Here is a 20,637-nt window from a genome sequence, read left to right as displayed (position 1 = left end):
AATTTTGTGATCCAAAAACCACTGTGTAGTGAGTCACATGGGTGAAGAAACTGGGTGTCCCTTATCTCTCTGTCCAGTGGGAAATCCGGGGCTTGGCTCTAAGTCACAGCACAGTAAGTGACTCTGAAGTCTGCCACCTGCTGTGGGCAGTGCAGGGTTCTGCTAGCAGTTGGTGCTTTAAAAAATATTCGTTGAATAAATTGTCATGTGACATAGATTATCCAAACCCTCCCTTTCTCTTTGTCCTTCCTGAGGCTAGGGACTGTGTCTACCTCATTTGCATTTTATCTTAAGTCAGCACCTGAGAAAGTCCCTGGGAATGGATTTCATTCTTTTCTACCTCTTCCAGACCGTACCAAAGGAAAGTGAGACTGATATGGAAATATTTTAGTAACTCTTGGTTTAAAATAGAGTAAATATATAAGAAAATAGATATACATATATGTACACAAACATAATACAGACACCCATACAGAGGGGGAAGGGTTGTCATTCTTTAACAGATATCAGTGGGTTCTGAACCAGAGTTTGCCTCTGAGAAAAATCTAGATTTTGAAGAATGAGTGATCCTGCCTAAAACACGTCATCTGTTTCTGGAAGATTACACCCTTCACTAATCTGTGTCTTGGGCGAAGGAAGGAACGGGACAGCAGTGAGAAAGGCGTGTGCTGTCTAGTCCCAGCGTCGGGAGCACTTGGTGGGAAACCGCTGCGGACTCTGCTCCTGTAATCACAGGGTTCACCTGCAGCAGGGAAGGGCGTCCAGAACCAGACAGGCAGTGCAGCCCCTACAGGTATTTGCACAAAGGAGTAGCTTTCAAGATTAGTTTCAATATATCCATGAGACTTCAGAAGACTTGAGAAGACAGCAAGCACAGGGAATGACCGCCATCGCCACCATTCTGCTTTCTAAAGTGGGGCACTTCATTCCATGCCACCGTGGTGGAGCCCCTGAGCCAAGAGCTCGGGAATGGGCCTGGCAGCCTGCACGCTCACTGGTTGGCGAGTTGTACAGTAGACGTCACGCAAGTCCATGGATTGGCTGAGTGTCTCCTGTCACCCAAATTTCAGATTTTTTAATACAAAAATTAGCTGAGTATGGTGGCAGGCGTCTGTAGTTCCAGCTACTTGGGAGACTGAGACAGGAGAATCTCTTGAACCCGGGAGGCGGAGAGTGCAGTGAACTGAGATTGTGCCACAGCACTCCAGCCTAGGTGACAGAGCAAGACTCCGTTTGAAAAACAAAACAAAAAATTTGTTGTTGTTGTTTTTTTCTTTTTTCTCTTGAAATGTCATCCACTCCAGATTGACTATATTTAATTTTTGAGATCCGATGAGAAGTTGACTTGGATATATTTTCTATAGAGCATTTTGGTTATTTGAGGAAGGCTTCTCCTCCTCACACATTTCTTTCTTTTTTTTTTTTTTTTAGACAGTCTCGCTCTGTTGCCCAGGCTGGAGTGCAGTGGTGTGATCTCAGCTCACTGCAAGCTCCACCTCCTGCGTTCACGCCATTCTCCTGCCTCAACCTCCCCAGCAGCTGGGACTACAGGCACACACCGCCACGCCCGGCTAATTTTTTGTATTTTTAGTAGAGACAGGGTTTCACCATAGATGGTCTCGATCTCCTGACCTCGTGATCCGCCCGCCTAGGCCTCCCAAAGTGCTGGGATTACAGGTGTGAGCCACTGTGCCTGGCCTCTCACATTTCTTTTTAAAATGTGGTGGCGTTTTTGTTCATTGTTGCTGATATTTACTTCGGCACATGAGGTAAGTTTGTCAAGGCTGGGAGCAAAGCCCCCATGTACTGCCGTGGCCTGGCCGTGAACAGGAAAGAGGCTGCTGCTGGTCAAAGTCTCACCAAGACAAATCACTGTCATTTTATCCATAATAATTACAGAATTCTGCTTTTGTTCACTGGTAGTGAATCAAACTAATGCACTTCTTCGACACGATTAGCTTACGGTCAGTTGGCATAGCTAAAACTTCTCAAAATTTCCTTTCAATTCATTCTTCTTTCTTGACTTTTGTCAAGAAAATGGGTGAAATGATTTTAAAATTCTGTCCTCCAATGTCCGCAGTACCAGTGTCCACAGTATTTTATGTGATGAGTGACATTGTAAATCTGGCTGGTAACGATGCTGGTCTTCAGGATTGGTGACATGGTTGATTTTGGAGGGGACGGTGCATCTTGAGAGTGATCATCTCTAGCAGAACTCAGGTTTGCTACACAGTTGAGAAGAGAGTGGGTGTAAAGCATCAACCCCTCTCATCTCACACCCGGTAGGCAAAGCCTGCAGGTGAGGCGGCCCAGCCCACTGGCTTCCCTGCAGCCTGCGGGCTAATGGCATGGTCTCCCCACCGGAGGGTCAGTGACACTCCCTCTCCTTCTCCCTGGCAGACTCGCTCTCCGTCTCCAGCAATGATGCCAGTCCACCCGCATCTGTGGCTTCCCTCCAGCCCCATATGATCGGGGCCCAGAGCTCGCCGGGCCCCAAGCGGCCGGGCAACACCCTGCGCAAGTGGCTCACCAGCCCGGTGCGGCGGCTCAGCAGCGGCAAGGCCGACGGGCACGTGAAGAAGCTGGCGCACAAGCACAAGAAGAGCCGCGAGGTCCGCAAGAGCGCCGACGCCGGCTCGCAGAAGGACTCCGACGACAGTGCGGCCACCCCGCAGGACGAGACGGTCGAGGAGGTGAGGCTCTGGCCGCTGGATAGGGCCCGCGCGGCGGGGCCCACTGGGCTTTTGCTGCAGGAATAGTTGCTTATCTTATGAATAAACTGGTTTGGTCTTGTTTTCCGCACTACTCAGAAATTACCATTCAAGTCTCTGCTTCACCGGCTGAGATTTAGTGGGGACACCTTGAAAGACAATTGAACTGGCTGTTCCCCAATAAGCACGATCAGGATCACATATGGCTTCTGACAGAAAAAAAAACAGACCACCATGCGCCCGAGGCCCAGTCCGCCCCCAGGCCTGGGCCTGGAGGGAGCCCAGACTGTGGCTTCTGGACCCTCTCCTCCCCACTCCACCGGGAGGCAAAGCCAGAGGCTCTGTGTAGTCTGCAGAAGATTTGGGCAGTATCTGAGCTGACCACTGTGGCGGCACTTTGCAGAGAAAACTCAGATTGGAAACTTGGAAGGACTTGTGGAGTTTTTGCATTTTCTAATTGTTTTTCTCCAATATTTATTAGACTTACAGCTTGTCTTGAGTAGAAAATAACCAGTTTATTTACTTTGTTGGCCCAGTAATAAACATTGGGTTATTCCCATGTCACCAAAGATAAGTGCATGTGGGTCAGCCAGGGATTTTTTTATGTCCTATTGACAAGGGTGGCCGGGGGAGGGGGCTTTAAATTATATTGCAAGAAACAGAATTCCTTCATGATGCTGGAAACAGAATTCCTTCATGATGCTGGAAACAGAGTTCCTTCATGATGCTGGAGATGGCCTTCAGCACTGGCGGTGTCAGTGAGGGGCCCTCAGAGTGTTTAACTTGGATTGACCCCGACTCAAGTCCCACACAGGTTCGAAAAAGAAAAGGCGGAGAATGGGGATGAGATTTGTGTTATTTGATTTATTTGGCAGATAGCTGTTTTCTGCTGTTTTTTTTTTTTTCTGGGCATATTTTTGCCATGAGATTTTGTTGCAGTGTGCGGGTTGGGATGTACTATGTATCTGCTTAATAAACCTCTGTCCTCTTAGGAAAACTAAAACTGAAATTTGTTTCTAAAAGTGAGAATAGAGGAAAAGGATACTTAAATCCAGTGCTTAAAATGCATCTTGGATTATATTTTTTTATGCCCTTATTATTTCAGTGAATTTTTCTATATAGCAAGATACCCAAAGTAAAATCAGCTAGACCAAAGGAGCTAAACAACATGACGGCTGTAGCTCAAATTTTTGAACCTTTTTTAAAACTGGCTTCTCAAAGATGAGATGTGTTCAGAGCCTAACAGATCACTTGGGCAGTCCCTTTATACGACACTTTCAGTGGCCCTTCTGTCATCCAAGTTGACAAGCAAGGCATTTGGGTTGCAGGAAGAGAGGAAAAGTTGCCATCAAGGTCATTTGTTCCTGATTTCTGCCATCCCGGTCTCTGTCCCCACCTTGCTTCTCCGAGTAACCCTTGGTCCATGGTTGTGAATTGGCCGGGAAAATAATGAGCAAATCTTGATTGGATTTCAGAGAGGCCGGAACGAGGGCCTGAGCAGCGGTACTCTCTCCAAATCCTCCTCCTCGGGGATGCAGAGCTGTGGAGAAGAGGAAGGAGAAGAGGGGGCCGATGCCGTGCCCCTGCCGCCACCCATGGCCATCCAGCAGCACAGCCTCCTCCAGCCGGACTCACAGGATGACAAGGTAAAGGGGAACGAGGGCTGGGGGATCCATCCCTGCCGTGCAGTGGCTGCTCCACCCCAGCCTCGTTTCAGGAGACAGGAGGCCCCAAGGTGTGGAAAAGGGCAATGCAGTGCTCTTTCAGGCAGTGTCAACCTGGTTGTACCCCAAAAACAGGAGTAACAAAGCCATTTAGAATAGCAGTAGGCCAGAGGGTGCAGTTTTTCCTACACATGACTCAATGCATTTTTAATGATGCTTCAGTAATTGCTGCTTTTAAAGTTTCCTAATGTATTGACTAGAATCCCTGAGAGAACAATCAGAGATAGCCCATACAGGTCTGCCTGAAGGCATCACTAAATGAGGAGTTGACCATCTCCCCTCTGTGAGGTTTTTGCATGCAGGTTTCTGGTTTAAGATGAGGTTGCATCACTGTCCAGTTGCCGTTTCCAACATGCCAGACATTAGTTTGTAGGATCCCTACACTAGAGTGCAGGCATAGTTGTCAAAGTGTGGGAATCAGTTGAAACCTCTTTGGCTCTACGCTGGGGCTTTAAGCCACGAAAGTCATTTGTTTTCTTGAGTTCTCACATAATCTGAAATTATTTTGTCAACCCAGTTGTAGAGCCCTAAAAAATAAAATAGCAGAAAGGAAACCTGCTCAATGTGGCTTGCACATCCTCTAGCATTCTGGCCCCGTTGTGCCCCTCAAAACTGTCAGGTGTTGAAAATCGTGCTATGAAGTCATTACTGGTGATGGTTTTTTTTGGCAGTAACTGAGTTTTCTGAATAAAACAGATAACATTATCAACATTTTTTCCCCATGCTTCCCTTTTTCCTTCCCCGACTCGCTTGTCAGTACTTGCACAGTTACTTGCGGATTAATCACCCTCTATTTTACGACCTGGGATTGGCCTCAGCCAGTGCTTGGCAGCTGTGAAGCCAAGTCAAATCATGCATTCCTCTTAACCCAGGGCAGACCTGTCCACCGCCCCTTGCTGGTGGAAAGCTACTCCCTCCCTTTTTAACACGAGGCTAACATACTGTAAGGGTGCCGTGGGGCCTGCAACGATGGCTGCAGGACTGAGCACAGGTTGGAGTCCTGGAGTTTTGTGCGCATCTGAGGTTCAGGCTCCCGCCGTGTGTGGGGGAGAAGGAACAGGGAGCCTGAGGTGAGAGGACCACGGCCCCCCACCCCACCCAGTGCACGGGATACCTGGCTAGGACATGGGGCTGTGTGGTTTCTGTGACATTTCCTAAGCTGTTTTGTAATATGCTAAGCCATGCCTTTCTGAAAGCAGAAAACTGGCATTTCTTAAATATGGGTGGTTATCCAAACACTGAGGGGCTGGACCTTGTCGACTTATTCACCCAATAAGGGTGCATTTTTCTCCATTTAAAGAGTGACCTGCACTGTATTCTTCCATTTGCTAGAATCATTTATTGGTTACTATGTTACCTCGTTGAGTATTATCAGTAGCAGTTCTTCATTTACAAAAATCTGTAGTGATTTTCCCACACAGTATATAATCTTGTGACTAATTTTTTGTTTTGTTCTGTTTTCTCTTTGTGTAAACTTTCACTGCAGCATTATGTTGATTTGTGTTCCATGTCTGTTTTGGCTCAATTTCCTTACCTTTCCGTCTGAATTTTTTTCTTTGTTTTCTTCACCCCATATTCCAAATGTCATTAGACCAAACCAACATTTGTTTTGCAAAGTGCATATTTTGACCCACACGTGTAAAAGCCTTGTTGTGAGTGTATGAGCCTGTATCTGTCTGCTGTGAGACACGCATGGCCAGGACAGCCCGCTGTGGGTCGCATGCCTCGCCGCTGTCCTTAATATGAAGCAAGGTTCATATTACGCCCCTTCTAGTTCCCAGTTAATTAACGGCTCAAGTAATCTGCAAACACATTGTGTTTGCTAATTACTGAAACTCGAACTTAGTAGCCCCTCCCCCAGATTTCCTGTCAACCCCTTTATGCCCTCGATTCTAGCCATAAGTGGCATCTGATAGCTTGTGAGGCCTCAGCTCTTCTGTACTCTGCACTAATCATGGGGAAGTGGATGGCACAGAAAATGGTGAGCTCGTCCCCCTCCTTCCCTGTCTGGTCACCGCACCCCGCTCCTTTCCTCTTCCTCGTTTCTTTTTTTCTTAATCCCATAAACATAGTAAAGCCATTTTTAGTATCCTGTTTTGTTTCCTGATTATTCCAGGGTTCTCTCACTAGACCTAAGCCTCTCATTCTGCTGTAGGTCAGATTCTCTATTCCTTCTCCCTAGCCTAGAACCTTGCCAGCAGTTGCGAAAGTTACAGTTAGAACGTTCCCTTGCCCAGTCACCTCTTTGAAAAAAACACTACAATGTTACATGACTGCGATTAAAATCAGACACTGTCTGCTTTCCACATGTATCTCAGACAGGTTTTATTTAATGTTTCTTGTCAGAATATTGTAAATTCAAAAGGATGACTTTAAATAAATGCAAACAAAGACAAACTTGTGGTCTTTTTGTCTGTAATTACTTTAAAAAGAGATGGAGCTTGCAGGGAAATTTACTGCCTGACCAGTTACTAATGTGAGCCTTTCCCCCACCCCGCCTTTTCTTAATTTCTTCCATAGGCCTCTTCTCGGTTATTAGTCCGCCCCACCAGCTCCGAAACACCAAGTGCAGCCGAGCTCGTCAGCGCAATTGAGGAACTCGTGAAAAGCAAGATGGTGAGGCCTCCCAGACAAAGTCTGACTTTTGGAAGCTGCTCTGTGTTGCTACTTGCAAATGGATTTGCCCTTGTCCTTGTATTTCTCTGGGCTGCAGAATGTGGCTGTGGCTTAGTGCACATCTCAGGAGTCTCCATGACCACCCTCGGGTTCACTGATTTGAAGGACTCAGAGAACTCAGGAAAGCCAGCATTCCCACATTTGCAGTATATTCCCATGAAAGGGCACAGATCAAAATAGGCAAGGGAAGAGCTGCATAGGTCAGGTCTCAGGGAGTGCGAGGTTCAAGCTGCCAACTGTGCTCTCCCAGTGGAATCGGGCAGATGGAGGATTGCCAACCACAGCAGCTAACCCGAGCCTTGGTGTTGAGTGTCTGGTTGGGTTCAGACACGCATGGCTGACTGCTCTGTGTGGCCGACCTGAGTAGTCTCCTGTCCCTCCAAAGATCAAGACACTGTCACATTGCTAGCATAGACTATTTGCCTTGGTCCCAGGCCCCCATATAAACAGACATTCTCACCAAGCAGAACATTCCAAGGACTTACAAGTTCCCTCATAGAAGCTGGGGGCAAACCTCAGTGCACATACCCTGCCTGCAGTCACTGCAAATGTGGTCAGCTCCAGTCTGTCTGAAGATGTACCAGGGTCAGTGGTACCCACAGTTAGACTCTCAGTTTTGTTTTGCAACCCCTGAGACCTTTCATTTGGGTTTACGATGTGTACGAGAGAAGGGTTTGCATTATTATATAAGGACTTTATTTTCTCAGTGATTTCTTTGTTGCCAGTTGGCCGATGTGGGTTCATTTGATAAAGGCCCCAAATTAAATGTTGGTTCTTTGAAGTAAGACAGGCATGTTTTGCTTCTAACTGATTCATATCAATTAATTTCTGTTTTTGTAGTTTTCCTAACTGGGAAGTGGGAAAACCACCAATGGTAACAACTTTTTAGACTGGTATCCTACTATCCCTATAAAGACAACGTCTTTTAAAAGCAACTCCTCCCAAAGTAAAAGCCCTCAGTCTGTCTCAGCAATCCATTCTCCAGGGGTAACCACTGCGAAGAGTTCGATACGTTTCCCTCCAGATGTTTTCCGTGCTGGTGCAAACATATATATGTGCATGCATTTTCTTTCCAGATGGGTTCGTTCAATTTTTAAGATTCTAATGATTAACACATCTTGAGGATCTTCTCACATCAGTCCATACAGATTACCTCTTTCCTTTATTTAATAACTGTATAGTATTCCTTTACATGAATTCTGTGATAATAATACCACTGAGAGCTTATTCTAAGCCAGGCACTGTTCTAAGTGCTGAGCATGTATTAATTTATAAACTTCCCACAACAACCCTATAAGGTTTTTATGCATTATTGTTATCCCATTTTACAGATAAGGAAATTGAGGCACACAGAACAATAAAAAACTTGACTAGCCACTAAGGGTCAGAGACATGATTATGCTATAATTTATTTAAATATATTCCTAATATTTATTTGTTTCCCATATTTCTCTAAATATCCATTACATGTTTGTGATTGTATTTGTAAGGTGAATTTGCAACGCTAGAATTGCTGAATCAGAGTATACTTCTTTAAAGTTAGAAGTTTCTCTTCCTGCATTTAAATGCGTTAACTAGGTACCAAATATATCATTCCCATTTCTTCTCTCATCCACAGACAGCCTCTCATGAAACTGGTTGACTGAGTCAAATGGGAATTATATAAAGAAAAATTGGGACTGACTTGCCACCCTGCCCTAGCTAGAAATGTCTCCCCAGGTAATCGTGTGGTGTTCCGGAAAAGACCCAGTGAGCTTTGAAGCTGGACAGGAAGCTTGCTAGGGCATGGTGGGTAATTCACGAATTCGGACTCCACCGGTAAAGATTTTGGAATCAGGCTGGGTATGGTGGTTCATGCCTGTAATCTTAGCACTTTGGGAGGCCAAGGCAAGCGATTGCTTGAGCCCAGGAGTTCGAGACCAGCCTGGGAAACACAGCGAGACCGCATCTCTACAAAAAAATGCAGAAATCAGCTGGGTGTGGTAGCATGCACCTGTAGCCCCAGCTATCGGGAGGCTGAGGTAGAAGGAGCACCTGAGCCCGGGAGGTTAAGACTGCAGTGAGCTGAGATTGTACCACTGCACTCCAGCCTGAGTGACAGAGTGAGACCCTATCTCAGAAAAAGAAAAAGAAAGGAGCTTGGAACCATGCCAGTATGGACTGAGTTCAGCTACATCCTTGGTATCTGTTTAAAAGACAAGTTGATAAAACTATCTAAATGAAGGGTGCTTAAATTGTATCCAGTGAGTTTTTAAGCATCCTTAAACCTTTTTTAAAAAGCCATTTATACACATCAGTTAAATGACCATTAAAATCATTCTTACCAAATAGCTGAAATGGCTTCCCAGGGAATGCTGTGAGGCAGATCTGGCCACAGAGCTGCAGGTGTTTAAATTGTATTGCATTTTATATGGTCTGTGATTCATTTGTAATTAATTCACGTGGCCTTCCAAATGGAGAGGTGGTCTGTGGCATGGTCAATTTTGACTCTGACTAGCTTAATCTCCTTTTTCAATTCTGAGGAATTAAACTTTCTCAATTTACTCAGTGAAACTGAGTTATTTCTGCTCACTTCAGTGGGCATAAAGCTGTTGGCATAGGAAAGGCATAGGTTTTGGAATCAGATAGACTTGGGTTCACAGTCTCCTTATGGTGAGTTCCACCGGGCAAGTGCTTCAGCCTCGGAGACTGTCCTTCAGCTACACATGGGAGCTCGCACCCAGGTTCCATCCACATGGGCGTTCACTGGTGCCTTCCCCTCCTTTCGAAGAACCATGTTGGCACTTTATGTGATACGTTCATCCCATCTTCAGTGGGCCAGGGAATGCTATCTAAATTCTCCCCTCTTTCTCTGGTTAAAGAGAAGCATCAACCTGTGTTGGTTTTCTGTCACTAATGCTCTAATGTCAAATGGGAACTACTTTTTATCAGAAAACACTAATGCATCATTGTAATGTCCTCAACTTATACTGACTCCACAGCAGATCCTTAAGCATGCACATGTGTTTTCTTGTGGGTGATTTCTGAGGCTGTCGCACATTCATAATTGGATTTGAACAGTGCATTGTTTATTCATCAGAAGCTGTGTATGTGTTTATTGGGTTAGGGAGGAGAGGAGAGAAGGTGTTCAACTGTTACACAGTATGATGTTTAAGGAACTGAACCTACCTAAACCTAAAACCTGAGGATTTAACTCAAAAAATAAAAGCCACCCTGAAAAGTCTTCCCTGGGATTCACTCTTCTGGCTTACCTCCACATTCTTGATCCAGCTGGTTATTTTAAAGGTTGTGCATTTTTCTTGCATGTGGGCAATAGAGTAATAGTTCCCTGCTGCCACAGTGACTGTGTGAACTTGACTTTGGGATTTTCTTCTCTTCGCTAATCAAAATGTAAAGGGAGATACAAGAAAAAATAAAAATAAATGAAATCACATCTAACGCAAGATGTTAGAAAAACAACAAATTAAACCAAAGAAAAGCAGAAGGAATGAATTTATAGAGATAAAAGCAGAAATTAATGAGCTGGAAAACGGTGGTATAATAAAACCAAAAATTTGTTCTTTAAATATAGACATTAGGTAACCATGTCAAGAAAATAGAAAACACAAATTCCCAAAATTAAGAAATTATAAGAGAGGAAAAAACTGAGGAAATTCAAATAATCATAAGACGTTATTTTGTTCATCTCTTTGATAATAAATTTAAAATGAAACCTGAATGAAATGGGCAGTTTTCTAAGAAAATATAATTTATGAAAATTAATCTCATAAGAGGTAGAATATTTGTGTAGACCTGTCTTCATGTAAGAAAGAGAGGAAGTTGACAAGGACACAAAAAACAACCAGACCCAGAGAGTTTCACAAATAATTCATCCAAAATCTGTAAAGTCTCAGTGGTTGCAGTTTTGAGAGAGCCTTCTGCTGGTGACAGCCTTCTGCTGGTGACAGCCTTCTCACTCACTTTTGTGGAAGAGGCAAATGGGCCTCATGAAGGCGACAAGGACGTCTAGCCACGACTGCACCTCTTCAGGGTGTGGGCACCCTCTCGGCAGCCCGTCTTGTCAGGAAAGATTAGATCTAGGACAGGCAGCCGAGGGGCCTGGAGACTCCTTTATTGCAGGTCGAGAAAACCAGAAGACAGGTCCCCACGGACACTGATGAAGTCCGTGACCTTACCTCCCTGCCCTCTGCAGCATCAGGGGCATCTGGAGCCTTTCTCTTTATTTTCTTTTTTTTTTTTCCTCACTGTTCAAATGAACAGAATTCAATCTAACAGGCTTCAGCTGTCCGGGTGGGGGGTGGGGTTACGGAACATTCTCCCCTCGCTCTCAAAAACAGATGTGATCTGATGAGCGTGAAACAAGCTCCACTACTCACAGCAAAACGTTTGCTTCCGGTAAAGCTCAATGGCTATTTATTTAAAAGAGTGCATTTATTTTTCAGTTCAAACTCTGTTCCTTAACTCACTTAATGTCCTGTTTTTCAAAAGTAAGATCAGCAGTTGGTGTGTTTTTTATAGCTCCAAGGGTTTTAACAAGATTGTGTGTACAGTACATACTTTGTGTCCTCAAAGCTCTGCTTAACGATGAAATCAGACTCAGTCTGTTACTGTGAAGAGGAAAAAATAGAACAAGTATTAGAGATTTTGGTTTATTAATGTCAAATGTTTCAAGTGAGGTATTGTTTTCTCATTTTGTGTTGTGCTGTTCAAACGAAGAATAAATTCATCAGTTTTTTCCAGTTCAATCATATCTATATATCCAGTTTGTTGCTTTGGGAATGTTAAAAGAACTATGAATCTTAGGTGTTCTGTGAATCCAGGTAAAACAACAAGATTAATATGTACCAAATTAAAAGCAATGAGTCACCAGTCATTGTCACATTAATCCAAGGAGAAAAAGCACCAATATTCAACTTACAGATTTGCTGAACACTTGCAAAGATTTGCATGAGGTTCCACCAGGGATACAGCAATAAAAACAATCACCTATAGAAACCAGAAGCTAGTAGGGGAAAGAATGTATTGCAGAAGTAATTAAGACCAGCATGATTATTATTTTGTATAGAGGGACAGATTACAAGTTGCTAGATAGAGATTAATTTTACCTGGGTGATCTGTAGGCATTGAAGTATGAGTCAAAACTATAATAGGATAATCAGGAAACAAACCAAGTTTGTTTGAACTATAGATTGCTGACAATCCACCAACAGGGAATGCAGGCACCATGTCCATGTGCCACACTGGCCTGACCGACACGCATCCCAGTGGCTCATCTGGCAGGAATATAACCAATAAGAAAATTGCTAGATATTAAATATGTGCGATATATCCAAAAATGAGTGCAGCACTCTGACGTAAGCAAGTATAACATTTCTACTTATTTGGTAATGAGAAATAGAATATATTAATGTATGTAAATTCACTATCCTTTTCATTCCAACTTGCCTCTTTTGTCCTCCTCCTTTGACTCTATTTTTTGGTTAATAGTTGGGTTTTTTGTGTTCTTAAATACTATAATTTCATAAACATAAAGATTTTATAATTTCACAAATACATTTTCTGTATTTTCTTGTCTTAGTTTCAGCCAGTCATGGGCTGTAGGCAGTAAGTGTTGTTGCTTATCTCCATGTCTTCCAGGCACTGGAGGATCGTCCTAGCTCACTCCTTGTTGACCAGGGAGATAGTAGCAGCCCTTCCTTCAACCCTTCGGATAATTCCCTTCTGTCTTCCTCCTCGCCCATTGATGAGATGGAGGAAAGGAAATCCAGCTCTTTAAAGAGAAGACAGTAAGACAAATGTTTTCATTCTTACTGTTCTCCGGGTTCCCCTCCTGTCTTTGTTGCATTCAAAAATGTGACTGAGATTCAGCTCTGAATTACCGAGATGAGGAGCTCCATGGCCTCCCATTGAGTGATTGTACGTATGTAAAAGACTTAGGACCTAATAAGGGCACAGTATTCCATAGCCGCAGTTTCTTGTTTTATTTGTATATGATACTTCATAAGTAAAAATGATGCAAGATAAAAATGTCTTCTGCCAGGTCTGCTGAGAAACTCCTAGACTTTTTATTGTACCTGTGATTGTGAAAGAAAAAGTCATGTAAAATTAGAACCAGTCCCAAAAACTTGAATATTCTTCAAATATACTTTAGGTGTTTCTCAATTCCCGTAAAGCAGCATATGGTGAAAAGAGTCCTGAAAAATGTTACAAAAGGTTTAAACTTGCGTTTGGAGAAGAAAAAAAAAACGTAAGCTACAAAACGGCAGAGACTGGATGTTTTCTTTAGCACTGTATCCCAGCACCTCCGATGGTGCTGGACACGTGAGAGGTGCCAGGTTGATGCTGGTTGAATGAATGACTGAACAACATTTGAATGAACCTTTTCAGGCCAATTGAGGTTGTTTGCTATGCTGATCAAATGATTGTCTTCTATTTTCTGAGGGGCCTTAAAAGGTTACTGAATGTTACAAACAGAAATACTTGTGAGTGATATGATTAGACCCAATGCTTTAAACATCTGAATTAAAAGTTTTTCTTGTATGGCCAGTGAAGGTTAAAATGACTTCATCATATTTTTAAAAGCCACCTCCTTTACTGTCATGGCTTTGTCATAAAGTTGTGTCTAAGCTTCTTTGTTGTCTCTGTACGTGATTGGAATCCAGAAGGGTGAATTCACCCGGATTGCCCTCATGCAGTGTGCCTAAGTGTCTTTTGACCTCTGGCGCTCTCGGGGGTCAACCACTGGAACCCTGTAAGTGATTTGGGAACCTCCAGAATTTAACACCCAAATGTACAAATTTGATACATTACTACTCAGTCCCGGAAGGAGTCCGCCCTGACTAGGAGCAGAGTTACAAAAAAATTCACTTAGAAAACAGAGTTTGCATGATAAACACTATCTTTCTCTCTCCAGCTACGTTTTGCAAGAATTGGTGGAGACAGAGCGTGACTATGTGCGGGACCTTGGCTATGTGGTTGAGGTGTGTATTGCCAGAAATTTAGTAACTTTGTATCAGCCCCAGAAGTTGTCCAAAGTAGTATCCTGTTAGACAGTTAAACACCTCTCAAAAGCTTTAAAAACATTTTTGACCCAAAATAAAAAATGACCAACAAAGTATTTCCAAAAAGTTAAATTTAGCCAATTATCTTTACCATCTATATTCAGTTGTAAATGCTTGTTTTTCACATAGTGTATCTTGACATAATCTTTTTAACAATTAAAATTTATAATATTATTATTAAATGATAGTAAGTATATTATACTTAGTAGATAGGAATCTTGCCTTAATTATTTCACAAGAGTGTGGGTATCACTACAGAAATGAAGACCTTACTGGTTGAAAAAGTCAGTGTGGCCCAGCTGTGGGTTTGGTTCCATCCTGAATCCACCCAGGTTCAGAGCTTGGACTGTGGCTGCAGCAGGTCATTTACTGTTAGTTTTGTGCAGAATACATTGCCATTTGCATTGACCAGAAGTTGCCAAGCACTGTAGCCATAGCAAACCACTGCCTTTTGTACTGGATCGAGAACCATCTGTAGGCTAATCCCTGCCAGTCAATTTGGGGATTAGTCAGATTAAGAAACTCAACTCGTCAAAAAGCTATTTTTGTAGTATAAAATTTTATGTTTATTCTTTCACCTTTGCAGATTTGTACAGGACAATACTTTTTGGTTACACATCCCATTAAAAGTACCAGCTATTACAGTTAATTGTGTAACACAAAAGATTTAACATGCTTGATTTGTCTGCAGTCATTGTTAACAATGAGATAAGCAACATATGAGTACTTAAGAGGTTCTTGTATAGACTCAATTAAATAGAAATTTTAAGCCACATTTTAGCAGCATATTCAATCAACTGTTGTTTAAAAATCAATTTTTTTTTTTCTTTTTTTTTGAGACGGAGTCTCGCTCTGCCGCCCAGGCTGAAGTGCAGTGGCCGGATCTCAGCTCACTGCAAGCTCCGCCTCCCGGGTTCACGCCATTCTCCTGCCTCAGCCTCCCAAGTAGCTGGGACTACAGGCGCCCACCACGTCGCCGGCTAGTTTTTTGTATTTTTAGTAGAGACGGGGTTTCACCATGTTAGCCAGGATGGTCTCAATCTCCTGACCTCGTGATCCGCCCGTCTCGGCCTCCCAAAGTGCTGGGATTACAGGCTTGAGCCACCGCGCCTGGCCTAAAAATCAATTTATAAAAATATTATTAAACCCTTATTTAACAGATGACACAAATAATCCAAAAAGAAAAGAACATCTTTCTGTTTCTAAGAGATAAATGCTGAAAACAGGAGATATGATTCTGACCAAATATTTAATATTTACAAACTATTTTAATGAAACCATTTACATTTATGTAAACTTCTTTAATTCCTTAGAAGAATTTTGATCTGTGAGTGCTGAACAGTCCAGGGAAAGAAAATTACAGCAATAAATGTAATGGGTATATTCCAAGTATCAGTTAAGGATACTTTTCATATGGGGATTTTTGTTTGTTTTTAGATAAAGAACTGGTTACAAGACAGTGCATGCGTCGGTTTTGCCCTCTGTGACTCTTAATCAGTAAGCCACTAATTGATTCAGACATATTCCATGAAATACGCTTATCATAACTGTTTAATTGTAGGGCTACATGGCACTTATGAAAGAAGATGGTGTTCCTGATGACATGAAAGGAAAAGACAAAATTGTGTTTGGCAACATCCATCAGATTTACGACTGGCACAGAGAGTACGTAAACATGCATTGTGCCCGATGGTGTGCAAAGCACCTGCACTTGCTAAACCGAGGCAGGCCAGGCCAAAGGGAGTTTGTTCTGTTCATTATATTACCTGCGTAGCCTCCTGGAGGGAGCTGGGTGCAGAGGAGATATTGATGTACCCAGGAATTCTGCAGTAGCATTTGGTGGCAAGGGGAGAATCTCGTCTCTTGTTCGTGCTGGTTCATGTCAAGAGTCTGTGGAAGGGAGTAGCTGGAAGCACCAGCGTGGAGTCAGCTGCCGGAGCTGCTGGCCTGGTCCATACCTTGAGCCCTCAGCCTCCCTGCTGTACCCTTCCATGCTTCATCTGCACACCCACATTATAATATTACCAACCTTGTGGATTTTTTGTGAAGAGTGACTGAGTTAATACTTTTACAAAGCGCTTAGAACAACATCTGCATAGAATAAGCCTCAATAAGTATTTCTAACTAGAACTGCAGCCATCTTTAGAATAAATACAAGTTATCGTTAGAGGACCTCGAAGACACTCATTTGTCCAATTATTTTATGTTATTTTTATTTTTTAGAGACAGAGTCTCGCTCTATCACCGAACTGGAGTGTAATAGTGTGATCATAGCTCACTGTAGTCTTGAACTCCTGGATTCAGGTGACCCTCCCGCCTCAGCATCTGTAGTAGCTGGGGCTACAGGCACGCAGCACCATGTGCATGTGACTTTTTTATTTTTCATAGAGACACAGGGTCTTGCTGTGTTGCCTAAGGTGGTCTTGAACTCCTGGGCTCAAGCAGTCTTCCCACCTCAGCCTCCCAAAGTGCTGAGATTACAGGCATGAGCCACCGCACCTGGCCCAACTCAATTTTTAATGGAAAAAGTAGACATGATTAACCATGAAATTCGACTCTGATACCACTACGTTCCCCACACGTATCCTAATCAGGAGGCGAACCATCTGGGGGCTGGTGCTACGTAGCTCACCTTGGCTACCAGAGCTTGTCAACTTACCTGTCCCTTTAGGTCACTTTGCTTATAACTTTAAAAATCCTTCATCATCTGAGGATTGCTTAATGCTGGCCACTGGTCTTCCAGTGGAATGTTCCAGGTGCACTGTCTGCTCCGGTTACCTGGCAGGGCCTTCTGCTCTCCTGTCTTGATGCAGCTGCTCCTCCCTCTGTACAGGGTGGAGCACGATGTCATCACCTCCAAAGCTCTGGCCTCTCTCTGAAGCTGAGCTCTGGCCTCTCTCTGAAGCTGAGCTCTGGCCTCTCTCTGAAGCTGAGCTCTGGCCTCTCTCTGAAGCTGAGCTCCAATACTTGCTTCTGCATTAGGCCTGGGTGTTCCCAGTCAGACTCCCTTTCTTCTGCAGAAGCAGATGGGAATATGCTCTTTTAAACTATGAAATACTGGACAGATATAAGGAGAAACTGCCATGGCATGTATCAAGCAGTGTTGTTATTTCTGTACTTCTCCCTCATAATAGAATGTAAAACCTTTGAACCCAGGTCAGAGAGGTCTTTTATTTTTGTATCCCCTGTGATGTCTAATTTATTTGGAGTTACAGATAAATGACTGGTAAACTTTAGAAACAGCACTCCAGTTTATAGCTCTGTGCTGTAGACTTACTGAAAGTCTACAATGAAACCAATTCAAAAAGGGCTATTTTGTATTATGATTTAGTCTCCTACTTCCAAGGCTGGTTTTTAAGGCTGTGAAGGGAAGCTGAAAATGACACTGTTTCTGGGATGTCCAGACAGAGAAACTGCATCCAGAGATGCTATCCACCACAGCAGGGATAGTAAATCCCTCAGTACAACATTAATTGGCATGGTGGTTTGGGGGTTAATGTAATACCAAATATTAACGTAAATAAAAATATTGACATAAATAAAATGTAAGCGGTAACTAGGGTGGACATATATCTTAAAAGACAGCCACAGCCCAGAAAACAATGAACATTGTTGTCCTACAGCTTTGTTGTCACTGGGATGATACCTAATTTTAATCTTAAAGGGAGCTGATATTTATAACCTAGAAGTGGATTTTGATAACATTTGAGAAAGCTTCATAAAGCTGACACAGGTAACATATTTAGTTTTGTATCTCTGCTGTCCAGTTTGGGTCTCTAAAAATTATCTTAGAATGAATATGAAATTCACAGGTATAGAGACCAAGTTTTCAGAAATAAATGTCCAAGTACTTTGAAGCATCTATTTTTCACTCGTTATTCAGCCGAGGATATTAGCACTTGTGTCCTTGAACAGAGATGAGAATGTTTGCTGTCCAGAGACCAGGAAAGTTACCAGCCAAGGGATGCGCAGTCGTGCCTCATCTCCTGTGACTTTGTTTTCCTTCAGGCTTTGTAGCTTAACAAAAGGTTTTCCTTGTACTTGTTAAGTTTCCGTGTATGTGTTAAATGTATGCTTCACACTTCGCAGTTGCTCATGTCAGAACAGACTATTGAAAATGTCAACCTGGCCAGGCACAGTGGCTCACGCCTGTAATCCCAGCACGTTGGGAGGCCAAGGCAAGCAGATCACTTGAGATCAGGAGTTCGAGACCAGCCTGGCCAACATGGTGAAACCCGGTCTGTACTAAAAATGCAAAAAAATTAGCCAGGCGTAGTGGTGCATGCCTGTAACCCCAGCTACTTGGGAGACTGAGGGAGGAGAATCGCTTGAACCCAGGAGACAGAGGTTGCAGTGAACCAAGATCACACCATTCCACTCCAGCCTGGGTGATAGAGTGATACTCTCTCAAAAGAAAGAAAAAGAAAAGAAAAAGAAAAAATGTAAACCTAAATCTAAAGTTAGAAGGCCACACTGGAAATAGTTATAATATTTTCTCCTTTCTTTTCAGCTTTTTTTTAGGAGAGTTAGAGAAGTGCCTTGAAGATCCAGAAAAACTAGGATCCCTTTTTGTTAAACACGTAAGTACAATAGCATTGCTTATATCCTATTCTGATGGTGTCATCGTTAGTCATTGGTTTGTCAGATTAAAGGAGAACTCACTTATACTTTACATGAGTGCGTATGTTTAAGATAAAATCAAACCGCATGGTGTTAGTGAGTTGGAATTAAAATCCCTTCTTCAACATGACCTACCACCTTTCCCAGTCACCTGGCTGCAGCCGGCTATTTGGCTAGCAACAGCACAGGTTGGTTAGAGAGGACCAGAGCCAGGCCTGAACGGTATCATTTGGGGTGTCTGAGCAGGCAGGTATTGTTGAGTGGAGATGTAACTGTACCTGCAGTGTGTTTAACAGAACAGCCACATAGTGTGTATATCTAAAATAAGTGTATTAACATTAAAGTTTTTTGTTTTTTGGAAAAATCATGATATATTTTTAGAAGTTAGTGACAGGAGTTTTTGCATTTTTGCCAGTCTCTTTAATGTCTTGTTGAATTAAAAGACAGCTGGATTTTTGTATCTGCTTCTGCATCTAACTCATTGCTATGTTTTTTGGTTCAAGTATCCAAACAAATCCATCCTCACACACATATAGTTAGAAAAGGATGAGTATTTTAATAGCCTTTTCAGGTAATTATATAGTTTTCTTAGATGCTACCCCAAAACTTGACAGTTGATCATTTCTTAAAGGTTAGTTGTAATATAGAATCTGAAAACCTACCCATGAACTTCTCCCTTGCTGTGACATTAAATACATGTTAATTAAATACATGTAATGTTTCTATTGGGCTTCGAGGTTCCTGCAGCCATGCGGGGTCCTTCCATCAGGCATCAGTCCACTGGAAGATACCAAGTGACCGACTTAGGCAGATCTTCCAGAGACTGGCATGTTTCATTACACAGTCTCCAAAAATCCAGTTTTTTAACTTTGCCACCCATCTGTTTGAAGGCTTTAAGTGTCGTGAAGTTCATAGTGGCAGATATATATTTCCCAAAATTTTAACTTTTTGCTTGAAAGCTGTAATTTTGACTAACAAACACTGCCAGTTGTTTGCCTTGAAATGACAGGCTTATTTTGTTCATGTTCAAGAAAGTGTCTAGCAGATACCCAAGAGTAAGTAATTACAGTTTGTGTCAATCATTCTTCTAAGTAAAAATGGTAGTCCATTAAAAAAAGTGGTTAGTTCCACTCACAACTCAGTTACATAAGTGCTTTTTCTTGAGACATTTATCGAGTGCAATTCAAGTGTTATGTGGACATCATCTTGTCACAAGAATGTTAAAAAGGTATATACTCCCTGGTTGAGTTTTAATAAAAAGAATAATGTTTACTCATCCAGGACATTCTTAAGTGAAGCTGTTTTTTTTTTTTTTTTTTTTACTATAAATTGGTGGCAGTGAACAGTTTTTGCCAAGGTGCCAGCAATTTCACCCACCATTGGTTTTGCACATCAGCACAGATGTCAGCACAATGAAAAGGACAACTGACATCTTAGTGGTGTTTAGAAAATAGTTCTGACCTAATGGAGCCACTGAAAGACCTCCGGGGGCACTGGAGGTCTGCACACTCTACTTTGAGGATCACTGATTTATGGAAAGGCTCATTGTCTACATTTTTTTTCCCTCTGCCTTTATGATTTGAGATTAAAGAGCTTTTTCTTCTCTACTAAAACCAACCAGGCTTACCAGGACTGTTGGCAGGGTTTGGAGTGATGGCAGTAATTCTTTGTTTAATATTAAGAAGGGTGTTTCTGGCCGGGCGCGGTGGCTCACACCTGTAATCCCAGCTCTTTGGGAAGCCGAGGCAGGCAGATCACGAGTTCAGGAGATCGAGACCATCCTGGCTAACACAGTGAAACCCCGTCTCTACTAAAAAAGACAAAAAAATTAGCCGGGTGTAGTGG

The 20,637-nt window shown here is 42.7% G+C and overlaps 1 protein-coding gene across 1 annotated transcript in view; it reads left to right on the top strand.

Annotated features, from left to right (window-relative positions):
• The window catches only part of TRIO (trio Rho guanine nucleotide exchange factor), a 237,590-nt gene that overhangs the window by 185,402 nt on the left and 31,551 nt on the right, over positions 1 to 20,637 (top strand). Inside the window, exons 36-42 of the mRNA XM_011951774.1 lie at positions 2,401 to 2,693; positions 4,187 to 4,357; positions 6,956 to 7,051; positions 12,749 to 12,897; positions 14,025 to 14,091; positions 15,734 to 15,837; positions 18,683 to 18,752. Coding sequence (XP_011807164.1) covers positions 2,401 to 2,693; positions 4,187 to 4,357; positions 6,956 to 7,051; positions 12,749 to 12,897; positions 14,025 to 14,091; positions 15,734 to 15,837; positions 18,683 to 18,752 — 950 coding nt within the window. The remainder of the gene's footprint in view (positions 1 to 2,400; positions 2,694 to 4,186; positions 4,358 to 6,955; positions 7,052 to 12,748; positions 12,898 to 14,024; positions 14,092 to 15,733; positions 15,838 to 18,682; positions 18,753 to 20,637) is intronic.

This window comes from Colobus angolensis, unplaced genomic scaffold (genome assembly GCF_000951035.1).
Source record: "Colobus angolensis palliatus isolate OR3802 unplaced genomic scaffold, Cang.pa_1.0 Scaffold327, whole genome shotgun sequence".
In the NCBI taxonomy this organism is placed as follows: domain Eukaryota; kingdom Metazoa; phylum Chordata; class Mammalia; order Primates; family Cercopithecidae; genus Colobus; species Colobus angolensis.
Note: the sequence above shows the minus strand (reverse complement) of the source record. Positions and strands in the feature narration are given on the sequence as shown.